This window comes from Erythrolamprus reginae, chromosome 3 (genome assembly GCF_031021105.1).
Source record: "Erythrolamprus reginae isolate rEryReg1 chromosome 3, rEryReg1.hap1, whole genome shotgun sequence".
Classification (NCBI taxonomy): Eukaryota; Metazoa; Chordata; class Lepidosauria; order Squamata; family Dipsadidae; genus Erythrolamprus; species Erythrolamprus reginae.
In genome coordinates, this window is record NC_091952.1 from 226,271,023 (window position 1) to 226,284,133 (window position 13,111).

The 13,111-nt window shown below is 39.1% G+C and overlaps 1 protein-coding gene across 1 annotated transcript in view; it reads right to left on the reverse strand.

The window, feature by feature from the left end:
- The window catches only part of CDH17 (cadherin 17), a 73,708-nt gene that overhangs the window by 25,155 nt on the left and 35,442 nt on the right, over nt 1-13,111 (reverse strand). The window contains exons 5-10 of the mRNA XM_070748069.1: nt 9,268-9,406; nt 8,515-8,670; nt 7,824-8,020; nt 2,845-2,979; nt 2,387-2,537; nt 1,801-2,016 (exon numbers count right to left, since the gene is read on the reverse strand). Of these exons, the coding sequence (XP_070604170.1) occupies nt 1,801-2,016; nt 2,387-2,537; nt 2,845-2,979; nt 7,824-8,020; nt 8,515-8,670; nt 9,268-9,406 (994 nt within the window). The remainder of the gene's footprint in view (nt 1-1,800; nt 2,017-2,386; nt 2,538-2,844; nt 2,980-7,823; nt 8,021-8,514; nt 8,671-9,267; nt 9,407-13,111) is intronic.

Here is a 13,111-nt window from a genome sequence, read left to right on the forward strand (position 1 = left end):
AGCAGGCACGAAACACAACGATCAGATAATCCTCCTCAATGGCCAAACCCACAGGCTGCTATTTATAGCTGCCTCACTAATTACCACAGCCCCACCCAACCACAGGTGGCCTCATTTTCTTTGATAATAATCTCTCAGTTGTTGTTGCCTATGCATCGCTCTCCGCATGCGTGGCTGTATCATTAACTCTTGTTCTGAATCCAAGGAGGAGCTAGATAATTGATCTCCTTCTGAGCTGTCTGCCACACGTGTCACTCATGTCTTCTTGGTCAGAGGAGCCTTCATCATCAGATTCCACTGAGGGGGCAAAACAGGCCTGCAGCATGTGGATGTCTCCCCCACATCCACAGTCCTTGGGGCAGGAGCTGGGCAGAGCTAACCACAACATACGTGGTGCCAGTCATTAAGTAGGTCATAACGTGACTAACACAATTTTATGGCTTTTTGGTGGTGGTTGTAAAATGAATGGTATGATTGTTAAACAAACCCATTCCTCTTCAGTGGGCTCTTTTTTTCCCTTTTTTTCTTTTTTATCAAATTATCAGAAGTAATTGCTGGTTTGGGGGAGGGGGGAACCCTAAATAGTCATCATGGGGATGTAAGAAGCTTCTGGTGGCCGAGTACCCAAAATGTGATTATGTGACCATGAGGGGAGGGAGGGGCAGCCAACAGAACTTTGAATCCAGTCATTTATGTTATATTAATGTGAGAACGAAGAGGCGAGATGTAGGAACAGTTCTGCACCTTTATTGTCTATTAGCTAACGCAGACTGCAGGCAGGCTGCAGGAAAGCCACTTTTAAGGGCTTTCCTGAAGCATGCTAGCCATTGACAGCAGTTTATTTCTCCCACCTGCTAGATTAGCCAATCAGCAGCAGCTATGCAAATCCATGCTCCATACGTCATTACATGACAATTTAGGCTTGTGTTTCATTGCCATTTAAATGGTCACTTGAGTAAAGGATACCTGTACTAGTACTACTAGTAGTAGTAGGTCAAAGGGAATAAAGGATTTTAATGTTATTCCTTGATTTTTAGAGCTTATGTCCAAATATTCACGTCTCCTATTCCAACATGGAAAGAAACTGCAATGCCAATTTTCACCAATCTTGCAATAAAATCCACTAGCATGTTCAAAAGTTACTGTATTTCAAGGCTACAATAGGGAGCTCAGGGACCTGGAGTGCAGGTAGAGCTTCAGTCACAGTACCATGTAGACAGAATATTGCCCTTTTCGACCATATCTTATGAACACCTTCTTTTTAAAAGGAACAGATGAAAGATTTATAGTTTCGCTTTTACATATATAGCTCTTGATGAAAGGGAAAATGGAGAGAAGGAGTGAAAAGGGATGGATGTAAACAATGAAAGAAGTATAGATGAGAACGTGTAGATCAGAGGTATCAAACTCAAAGCCCAGGGGCCAGATCCGGTGCTTAGATCTGGCCTGTGAGGCCACGCTGGAAATGGCAGAGAACTGGCCTGTGGAGCCTCTGCCAGTGAAAATGGAGCTCAGGAGGTCTCACATGTGGCCCTCCCAAGCTCCATTTTCACTGGGAGAGAGTTGCAGGAGGCTGTCGCAACTGAAAACAGAGCTCAGGAGCCCATTTTCTTTGGCAGAGCACTCCAGCCTCCACAGGCGCCTCCGAGTGATGTTGAAGTGGCCTCACCCACTCTGGCCCCTACGGTTAAACCCAACTCTGATGCAGCCCTCAATGAAATCGAGGTGTAGACTACCTTGTGATCCATGTTGCTTTAACATCGTATTTGGAGAATACACGTAAATGTATGAGACACTGACCTGAATCTGTCACATTCACCTTCAAATAGTAAGTTTTGGCCACTTGTCTGTTTAATTCCGATTTGAATAAGTGGACTGACCCAGTTTCCAGTTCAATGAGGAAGAGATGGTCTTGTGGGAATTTGGGGTTCTGGTCCAAAAGTCTGAACCGCAGGCGAGCATTAAGAGATCCCTTCTCATCATTGTCTGAGGCAAGGATTTTTCCTATTAAATTCCCTGTTGGTCGGAGAGAAAACTGTAGTTAAACTAAGAGCAAACAAGTATATTGGAAAATAAAATAAATTACTTATACAAAGACAAACATAACTTGGGATGCCCGTGCATGATTTCGCTACCTGTCCAGGTGCAGTAGCAGAATTGTGCAGGACTCTGCTAGCACTCAGAGCCACAGGGTCAAGCACACGTCACCGTTCAACCTTAGTAGCCCACCTCTGCATATTCCCTTCTATGAGAACTTCTTACGCTATTCAAACTCATAAGAATTGATATGATATTACCGGTACATTTTATACTCATTTAACTTCCAAAGAAGGTTTGCATTAAATTATTTTTACCCATACAGCGTATGAAATGCAATATTTCTTACCCACATCCTCATTTTCTTGAACTTCAAATCTAGTTAAAACATTGTCACACACAGGGGGGTTGTCATTAATGTCTGTAACACGGACCGAAACAATGACTGGGTAGGCCAACATGTCTCCCTCCGCATCTTTTGCAAAGATATAGAATGAATACTGCAACAGGAGATATAAAATTATATAATTAAAAACTGCAGGAATAATGAATACAGGCTTAAGGAATTACTAATGCAGTGCAAACTACATTATCAGATTTTTGCCCCGTCTCATATAAAACCCATTCAAGAGCAGCATGATTTATTTGAAACATTGATAAGTGAGTAAACAATAGTTAATTAAACAAAAAACTAACCTAGAATGCAATGCTGATAATGAAATGCAAGTACAAAACCACCTGAAAGGCACTGTAGTTTAGCTTCCCCATATTTTAAAGCATACCCACTATCTACTTTCATGTACTTACATAGTCTTTCTCTTCTCTGTCTAGTGGTTTAGTTACATAAACTGTTCCATTCTGATCAACTGTAAATGGGAGTCCAGTAGGATATTTTTCTTTGGGTTGAATTTCATACTTTGCATATGGATCGTTCCATTGTACCTAATATTACAATGTAAAAAGAAACAACAGGGCTTTTCCAACATGCTACTTAGCAATGCCAACTCCTTTAGAACATAAACTGTCCAGAGTTGCTTCAAAATGTGATGGGTGGCAAATAAATTTAATTAATAATAATAATAATTCCAATCCCAATTGCCATCATTAACCAAAGACTAGCAATCACTTATTTGAGAAAGACATGGCAGATCTATAAAATTCTCAAAAGGTTTGGAAGAAATTTATTTATTTATTGTATTTATATGCCACTCATTCTAAAATGGACTCAGAGCGGCTAAAAAGTAAGACAAATACAACAATAGAAAAATAGACAAATAGTAAAAAAAAAAACCCAAACAGGATAAAATCAATAATATAATAAAACAATATCTTAAGAGAACCATGCATACACTACAGGCAATATAATTCCAGGCCTGCCGGAAAAGCCAGGTCTTAACAGCTTTCCGGAAGACCAGTAGGGAGGAGATAGTGTAAATCTCTGGGGGCAGTTGTTTCCATAGGTTTGGCCATAGAGAAGGCTCTTTCCAGAGGTCCCACCAACCAAATTGATTGGCGGACGGAACCTGGACAAGGCCGACTCTGTGGACCCTTACTGGCTGCAATGAGATATAAGGTCGGAAGCGGTCCCATAAATAGTCTGGCCCTGGAATCTCAAATAGGATCTTGACAATCTTGTATTTGGCCTACATTTTTTGCGCTTTTGCATAATTATCATCCTCTGTTGTTTTTTGTAACTTCTTGCCTATTGAAGAGTTCTGGGAAAATCATAGTTTTGTACATGTTGATATTCTGGATGGGTATAAGAGCTGACCAGGTTAATCCTGAGGCAGGATCAAGTGTGTCATCAGTTTGGAGTCATTATGCCTCGATAAAAGACCTACTTTCAGGCCCTTGAAGTCCATTGACTCTTATCTAGTGCCAATTACTTTGATAATACCATGTAACAATTTTCAAAAAAAAAATTGTTCCCAGTTCTTAAGTGTGTTTTCCTGATTGTTTGTACCTTAAATGAATAGAAAAAAAGTTATTATTCCCTGTAAACTTTGCTTTTGTGGTCAGCACAATGATATTTTGAAATTGATCTATTTTTAAGGATATTCGCAATATTTCAAGATACTTAAGAAGCTTCTGGAATTCTGAGAACTATCAAGAAGTTTCTAGAACTGTCTAGAATTATCTAGAACTTTCTGGGACTGTACAGAATTGTAGGTAGCTGTATAACTACAGTTATATAGGGCATCTATAGCCCTTCCTGAGAGATGGAGAGACAGGATCTAATTGATTGCATAGTAAGTGGGCAATGGCCATCCCAGACAAAGCGGAATTGACCTAGACAGACAAGTGTGAATTCAATATCTATTCAGATTCTGATAACGATAGTATTCACACTTCACCCCACACCCATTAGAAGAGGAGTTTAGGAATGTAAATGTTTATATTGTGTGTGACTCTGGTATCGGGTGATCAATCTTGCTCTGCTGAATCCTCAGTACACTCTTGTACTTCAATACTGCATGGAATAGACCATTTTTATCAAGTTTGGAGAGACATCCTTTTTCCTTACAGTACACAGCAACGTATGTGGCCAGTTTATAAAGACAAGAGCGAAAAAGTACTCTGTGGAAGCATCTGCTAAGATGTGTGAGGCCTACAAAGCATACTTCAGCATGCCTGTTGGTGACCAAGACAAACCATGGGCTCCTCATTTCACATGTGAGCACTGCAAGAAAACTCTTGAAGTAATATGTAATATGGTAAATGATTTAGCTTTACTAGATAAATGGTCAAAGCAATGGAAACTGCAGTTTAATGTTTCCAAATGTAAAATAATGCACTTGGGGAAAAGGAATCCTCAATCTGGATATTGCATTGGCAGTTCTGTGGTAGCAAAAACTTCAGAAGAGAAGGATTTAAGGGTAGTGATTTCTGACAGTCTCAAAATGGGTGAGCAGTGTGGCCGAGCGGTAGGAAAAGCAAGTAGGATGCTTGGCTGCATAGCTAGAGGTATAACAAGCAGGAAGAGGGAGATTGTGATCCCCTTATATAGAGCACTGGTGAGACCACATTTGGAATACTGTGTTCAGTTCTGGAGACCTCACCTACAAAAAGATATTGACAAAATTGAACGGGTCCAAAGACGGGCTACAAGAATGGGGGAAGGTCTTAAGCATAAAACGTATCAGGAAAGACTTAATGAACTCAATCTGTATAGTCTGGAGGACAGAAGGAAAAGGGGGGACATGATCAAAACATTTAAATATGTTAAAGGGTTAAATAAGGTTCAGGAGGGAAGTGTTTTTAATAGGAAAGTGAACACAAGAACAAGGGGACACAATCTGAAGTTAGTTGGGGGAATGATCAAAGGCAACATGAGAAAATATTATTTTACTGAAAGAGTAGTAGATCCTTGGAACAAACTTCCAGCAGACGTGGTTGGTAAATCCACAGTAACTGAATTTAAACATGCCTGGGATAAACATATATCCATTGTAAGATAAAATACAGGAAATAGTATAAGGGCAGACTAGATGGACCATGAGGTCTTTTTCTGCCGTCAGTCTTCTATGTTTCTATGTTTCTATCACTCAACAAATTGCTACTTCTGCATGGTGGACCCTTCCAAACATCGCACTGGCAAAAATGCACCGCCTGTAACATATCCTGACATTCCTTCATCTATTGCCCCAGTACCACACTGCCCTGAACTTCCTGTACCAACACCTCCAGACAGAGTTACACCACCTTCAAAAGAAAGCAGCAGGTCAGACACTGTGGAAGACGTTGAAGATCACGATTTATCTTCATATGCAGATGAGGAGCGGAAGCCATACTACCCTAACCAAACAGACCTCAACGATCTGATCAGAGACATTGGTCACACCAAGTCCAACGCTGAGCTTCTGACATCAAGGCTCAAGCAATGGAACTTATTAGATGAAAGCGTCCAAGTCTCAGATCAGAGGAAGATGAAAACTATGTACATCTGGTTTAGACTCTGATAAAGAACTATGCTGCAATGGGCTGCAGGATGTCACTCAAAATCCATATCCTTGATGCTCATCTTGATAAGTTCAAAGAAGAACATGGGAGCTTATTCAGAGGAGCAAGGCGAGTGCTTTCACCAGGACATTATGAACTTTGAACGCCGTCACCAAGGACAATATAACCAAAACATGATGAGCGACTATATTTGGGGATTGATTCATGAAACTGATTTGAGTATAGTCATATATCTTGGAAAACCGCACACTTCTGAACAGTTTTTGGTAATCTGTGTAAATTTGTAATGCATATAGTGTTCTTAGTCTGACTGTATAAATGAGAAGATGCAAAATTGTCTGTTTCTATAGTAAAAATGCATAATTTTCGTTGCCGTGGTCATAAAAGCGAAGTTTATGATGAATGTCAGCAATTTTTAATTTGTTTTAGACATAAGCAATTGGAATATAACATTTAAAAGCTGGGAACAAAATTTGTGTGACATAGTAGATCAGATTCTTAATGAAATAAACTTTTAATGCTTTTGAATTCTGTCCTGGCTCCTGATTTCTTGCACCTGACAATGAGTCTAATGCAGAGATTATTGCTCAAGAACGTATATGATAATCATGACAAAGGCCTATGTTAAATAAGCACTGGCTATTACCTAGATGGAAGAATAGCAGAAAACACAATCGTCTAGAAATTAAAAATTGGAAACTGCTTCTATTTTGCTGCTAAAACTATATTTGTACCTCTACAAATTCACCTGGTTGAAGCTCTCAACTCATTCTGAAATAATATAACCAGATATGAATATGTTGATATTCTTATCCAATGGACTGACACATTAGCTTTTTAGGTTGTAGAGATTCAAATAAAGATTGCTATTATCTGGAGATAATAATTTAGGCCAAAGATTACCTTTCAGTATTCCTTTTTCTACTAGTCACAGTAGCCAATCCAATGTTTCTGGACATCAAATAATCAACATATCACCCAACTTGATATCAACATGTTTCTGTTATATATGACATTGTCAGATATATCTCTAGTGGTATTTCTATTCTCTATCAAAACTAGCCAAGCTTATTATGACAACTTGCCATATTGTGAAGCATAAGGAAGTATTTATTTTCCCTCTAGGGCAGTGATGGCGAACCTATGGCATGGGTACCACAGGTGGCATGCAGAACCATATCTACTATCACATGAGCTGTTGCCCCAGCTCAGCTCCGATGTGCATGTGTGTGCCAGCCAGCTGATTTTTGGTTCACACAGAGGGTTTGAAAGGGCATTTTTGGCTTTCAGAGAGCCCCTAGGGGGATGGGGGAAGGCATTTTTACCCTCCCCTGGCTCCAGGGAAGCCTTTGAGCCTGAGGAGGGCAAAACAAGAGCCTACTGGGCCCACCAGAAGTTGGGAAACAGTCTGTTTTCTGGCCTCCAGAAGGCCTCCAGGGGGCAGGATAAGCTGTTTTCACCCTCCCCAGGCATTGAATTATGGGTGTGGGCACTCGCGCAGACGTGATAGCATGCGCCCACACTCTTTCGGCACCTGAGGAAAAAAAGGTTAGCCATCACTGCTCTAGGGACTCTGCTGCCAATTAAATTAGATTGCAATGTAAAATTGTTACAATTATGGGTTTGCATTCTTTCTCTCTATAACTTTTCTTGGGGTAATCGTTCTAATCATCCAAGGTCATATTTCCATGCTACAGTGGCATTGCTCAATTGTATGCTGTTGAGAAGTGATTTTGCTGAATGGCCCAGTTGTAGCATACATGATGGAAGTCAAAGGTTGTGTCTTTAATATTTGATGGGGAGCTGCCTAATAATTCGGGGCTTACTTGAGTGATCTTCATTGGATGTGGCTTTGTAGAGTTTTCCTGGAGCAATACTTCCGGCGGTGATTTCCAAAAGTTTTCCAAAACAATGACCTTCACATCAATATTAGTAGTAAAACCTTTGGGTTGTCCTTCCATATCTGTTGCTGCCACAACCAGGATAAATTCATTTTGTGTTGCTGGGTTCAAGGATTCGTATCCTGAAAATGTAACAGAATAAAACTTGAAAATATGCACTCATTTTTTTTCCTAAGTTCTGAAACAATTACAACTCCCTTTCTTTCGCAATAATTTAATTCTCATAAAGCTTGATTTCATTTATTTCATTTCATTTATTGGATTTATATGCCGCCCCTCTCCGAAAACTCGGGGCGGCTGATTATTACCATAATAAAATAAAATAAAATAAAATAAAATAAAATAAAATAAAATAAAATAAAATAAAATAAAATAAAATAAAATAAAATAAAATAAAATAAATAAAATAAAATAAAATAAAATAAAATAAATAAATAAATAAAATAAAATAAAATAAAATAAAATAAAATAAAATAAAATAAAATAAAATAAAATAAAATAAAATAAAATAAAATAAAATAAAATAAATAAAATAAAATAAATAAAATAAAATAAAATAAAATAAAATAAAATAAAATAAAATGTAAAATATATCACTACAGAAAAGGTTACTTACCATCTCGAGTTGTAGAAATTGCTCCTGTAACATTGTCAATCTGAAAATACAATTTATCAGGGCGGGGAAATTGTTGAAAGATACCATAGCTGATCTTTGAATGTAAGGTACTGGGATCATCACGGTCAAAAGCAGCAACATACATGAAAGGCTTTCCTGTATGGTGGGGTTTTTTTAAAAAGAAGAAAGAAAAGAAACACAGCTTGTAAAGTCTCACTCTGCACCAAAGGAGAATCACTGAGTTTCAACATACATGCCAATCTCTTTATACGTAACATCCTAAGCATAATTTTTATTAGTTGGAAACATCAAGGAAAACCCGACAGGTCAGGATTGGATTTAAATACTTTAGCATTTTAAAGGGAGGGGGGTTATCTTTTTCACATGGTTTTGATTTGTGCGACTATACTCTGTTCTTCAGTCAAAGTTGCAAAGGTATCTTTGGGGTTTCACCTAGATCCCTGAAATGGTTTTGTAAATTTAGGAAAAGACAATGGAATTTAATTTTACTTGATGTTTTCTCTTTAAAGATGTGCCCAATAAAGAAGCATCCAGGATGCATATTAAATTTGGATCATCGAAAGGACTAGCGTCTTCAAAAATAGCTTTGTAGGTTTTTCAGGAACTTGGCCTGTTTGTCGTAGTCTCCCATGGTGGATTAGAACATTGCTTTTTATATTATATTCAGTTTAATATTTAAAATTTCTCGGAAGGTCAAACATAAGTCAAAATAAAGATGGGGGGAAAAAATACCTGGTCTGGACTGTTGTCTAACTTCACCAGTATAGGCTGATTTATTGAATTGTGGTACATTGTCATTGACATCCACAACATTTATGATGATAGAATAAGGGCCTTGCGACCTTCTGCCATTTTCATCTAGACCTTCCAACTAAAATGGGAGAGAGGTGGAATAAAACAGTGTTAAAACAGCATTTTCTATAACACAATACATTGTCTCCTTCTTGTTTGAATTGGCTTGATTGAATTGGCTTTGAATTGAAGCCATATGCCTTTATGAAGTGTCAGCCAACAATTCCCATCTTTCCCAAGCAGTTTGGTTCAAAATAATAGAAGCTGAGACCTAATGAATCTCAGAAGGCCAGAATGAACTCTTCTGAATTAATCAGCTACTATATAAGCTACAATAGAAGTATGTCTTGTAGATAATGTGGCAATGATTGTTCCTCAGGCTTGGAGATTTTAATTCTGGGACTGCAACTCCCAGAATTTCCTAGCCAGTTTGGGGAATAATTAGCTAGTGATGTTTATATATGTAGCCAGGTATATATTTATGAAAGAGCAGATATGAGTGATCAGTGGAACAGCTTGCCTCCAGAAGTTGTGAATACTCCAATACCAGAAGTTTTAAAGAAGATGTTGGATAACCACCTGTCAAAAACAGTGTAATATCACTATAGCAATTAGACTTATATACTGCTTCACAGTGCTTTACAGCCCTCTCTAAGCAGCTTACAGAGTAAGCATATCACCCACAACAATCTGGGTCCTCATTTTACCCATCTTGGAAGGATGGATGGCAGAGTCAACCTTGAGCCTGGTGAGATTTGAACTGGTGAACTGCAGTCAGCAGAAGCAGCTTGCAGTACAGCACTCTAACTACTGCACAACCAAGGTGCAATCCTAGTGTAGGATTTCCTGCCTAAGCAGGGGGTTGAACTAGAAGGCCTCCAAGGTCCTTTCCAATTGTTGTTGTTGTTGTTGTTGTTGTTGTTGTTGTTGTTCTTGTTCTTGTTGTTATTATTATTATTATTATTATTATTATTATTATTATTATTATTATTATCCTCCAAAACACAGTCTGTTTCTACATAAGCAGAAATGGAATAAATATATAGGTTCGTGGGTATTTTGGAATAAAATCAGCACAAACCAGAACATTGATTTGTAAAAGTTTCCCTGTGACAGGAAAATGTATATAAGAAATAACCTCAAGGAAATTAGTACTAAAGTTTTCATACAACGTTTTTATAAAATGCCTGTACATTAAGAAAATTGAGGATGTAATAATGAGTAGTATGTTTTGGATGAAAACTGGAGAATAACAAGAAAGAAATCAAATCAAAACAACATAATACTGTATCACTGTTCTGAAAACTTGTTGATCGGGATTAAGACAATCAAGCATTGAAATGTCTGGATTAAAGAGAATAAAGGAGTTGTAATAACATGTAGATGCCCATAGTTCAGGGAAGGTAAAACACCAGATAGGGCACAATAGGTTGCTAAATATAGCATGTTTCTTTCTAAATGTACTTGATTAAACAAGTACAGTTTGAACAAAAATAAATAAAAAGCAGAAGTTGCTACAATAGCAATAGCACCTAGACTTAATACCTGCTTAGTAAGCAATGTCTTTGAGCCACGGTGGTGCAATTGTTAGAGAGCAGTACTGTAAGCTACTTCTACTGACTGCTGGCTGAACTGCCAATTTGGCAGTTCAAATCTCACCAGGCTCAAGGCTGACTCAATCTTCCATCTTTCCGAGATAGTAAAATGAGGATTGGGGGGGCAATATGGTGACTCTGTAAACCGCTTAGAGAGGGGTAAAAAGCACTGTGAAGCGGTATATAAGTCTAAGTGCTGTTGCTATTGTAGCAACTTCTGCTTTTTATTTATTTTTGTTCCAATTGTATTTTGTTCTTGTTCAATCAATTTTATTTTTTATTTATTTATTTATTTATTAGATTTGTATGCCGCCCCTCTCCGTAGACTTGGGGTGGCTAACAACAGTAAAAAGACAATATGAACAAATCTAATATTAAAAGTAATGTAAAAAAACCCCAATTTAACAAACCAATCATACATACAGACATACCATGCATAAATTTTTGAAGCCTAGGGGGAAGGGAATATCTCAATTCCCGCATGCCTGACGACAGAGGTGGGTTTTAAGGAGCTTATGAAAGGCAAGGAGGGTGGGGGCAACTCTGATATCTGGGGGGAGTTGGTTCCAAAGGGTCGGGGCCACCACAGAGAAGGCTCTTCCCCTGGGTCCCGCCAAACGACATTGTTTAGTCGACGGGACCCGGAGAAGGCCAACTCTGTGGGACCTAACTGGTCGCTGGGATTTGTGTGGCAGAAGGCGGTCTCGGAGATACTAAACTAACGTATAAAGGCATGCTGAATAAATCGTTTGGGGTTTTTTCAGCTTTATAGAAGGACTCTACTTTGTCCAGATTTGAATAAAAGTGTGTGAAATAATTGAACTCTTGTTCGTGCTAGCCAGACATAAACTCCTGCTTAACAAACTAAGGCTAGATTTAAGGTAATTTGAAAGTCCACGTAATAGTAAGCTATGTTGCTTTAACCTGCACTCTCACCTACAGTTATCTCAATTATCGTTTATTTGGATCAAAGCCACACATTTTATTTGGCTCATCAGAGATATTGACTAGGTCTGATTTATTTTAGCCATGCCATGCCTGCAAATTCATTACAGAGGGTGATGCTAGGAGTGGTTAATGAAAGGTTTAGATTTAGACTTAGAATAACTTTAATTTCATTTTGAGTGTACACTAATCAGTATACATTAAAATGAAATTTCATTTCATATTTATTAATTTATTAATTAGATTTCTATGCCGCCCTTCTCAAGGCGACTCAGGGCGGCGTACAACATTACAAGTGCAATAATATATAAGAATCTAAATTACTTTAAAAGAATTATACAAATTTCTAAGTGTTAAAAATCCCATATACAGTCATACACATTCATCCAATTCAATCATTCATAATACCGGCCAGAGACAATCTCATCACTCACGGCCCCCATACCCACCGGCAGAGGTGGGTCTTCAGAGCTTAAGGAAGACCAGGAGGGAGGGGGCGATATGTACCTCCGGAGGGAGTTCGTTCCGGAGGGCCAGGGCTGCCACAGAGAAGGCTCTTCCCCTAGGCCCCACCAGTCAACATTGTCTGGCTGACATAAAGTGACCAGATTTTAAGATTGGGAAAGAGGGACACCATTGAGCGGGCGGGGGGGGGGGGGGGCTTAAAAAAAGTTTTGACAAAAAATTAGCAAAATCTGTCTTTCTTTCTTTCTTTCTTTCCTGCCTTCCTTTCTTCCTTCTTTCTTTCATTCTGTTTCTCTATTCATTCCTTTTTTCTCTTTTTCTCACTCTTTCTTTCTTTCTTTCTTTCTTTATCTTTATTTCTTTCTCTTTCTCTCCCTCTTTCTTTTTTCTCTCTCTTTCCCTCCTTTCCTCCCTCTCTTTCTTTCTCTCCCTTCCTTCCTCTCCCTTCTCCCCTCCCTCCTTCCCCCCACAAACCCAGCCCCTTCCCTGGAGCTCAGTAGGTGATCCGGCCCAGGAGCACTTCACCTGGAGAGAGAGGGCGGGGCTTCCACTCCTCTTTCGGGCTCAGAGGCCGAAGGGCAGGAGGTCTGCAGCACAGGAGCCGCCCGGCTTCCCTGCCCTGATGGTGCCCTGGTGGAGGCGAAGGCAGGAGAGGAGGCGGAGCGGGGAAAACGGGAGAGCAAAGACTCTGCACAGCTGGCTGGAAGTAAGCACAGAGACCTCTGGCCAAGCCTCTTCCCAAGGAGGCTGGTTGGGAGGGGAAAAAAAGCAGGACATTT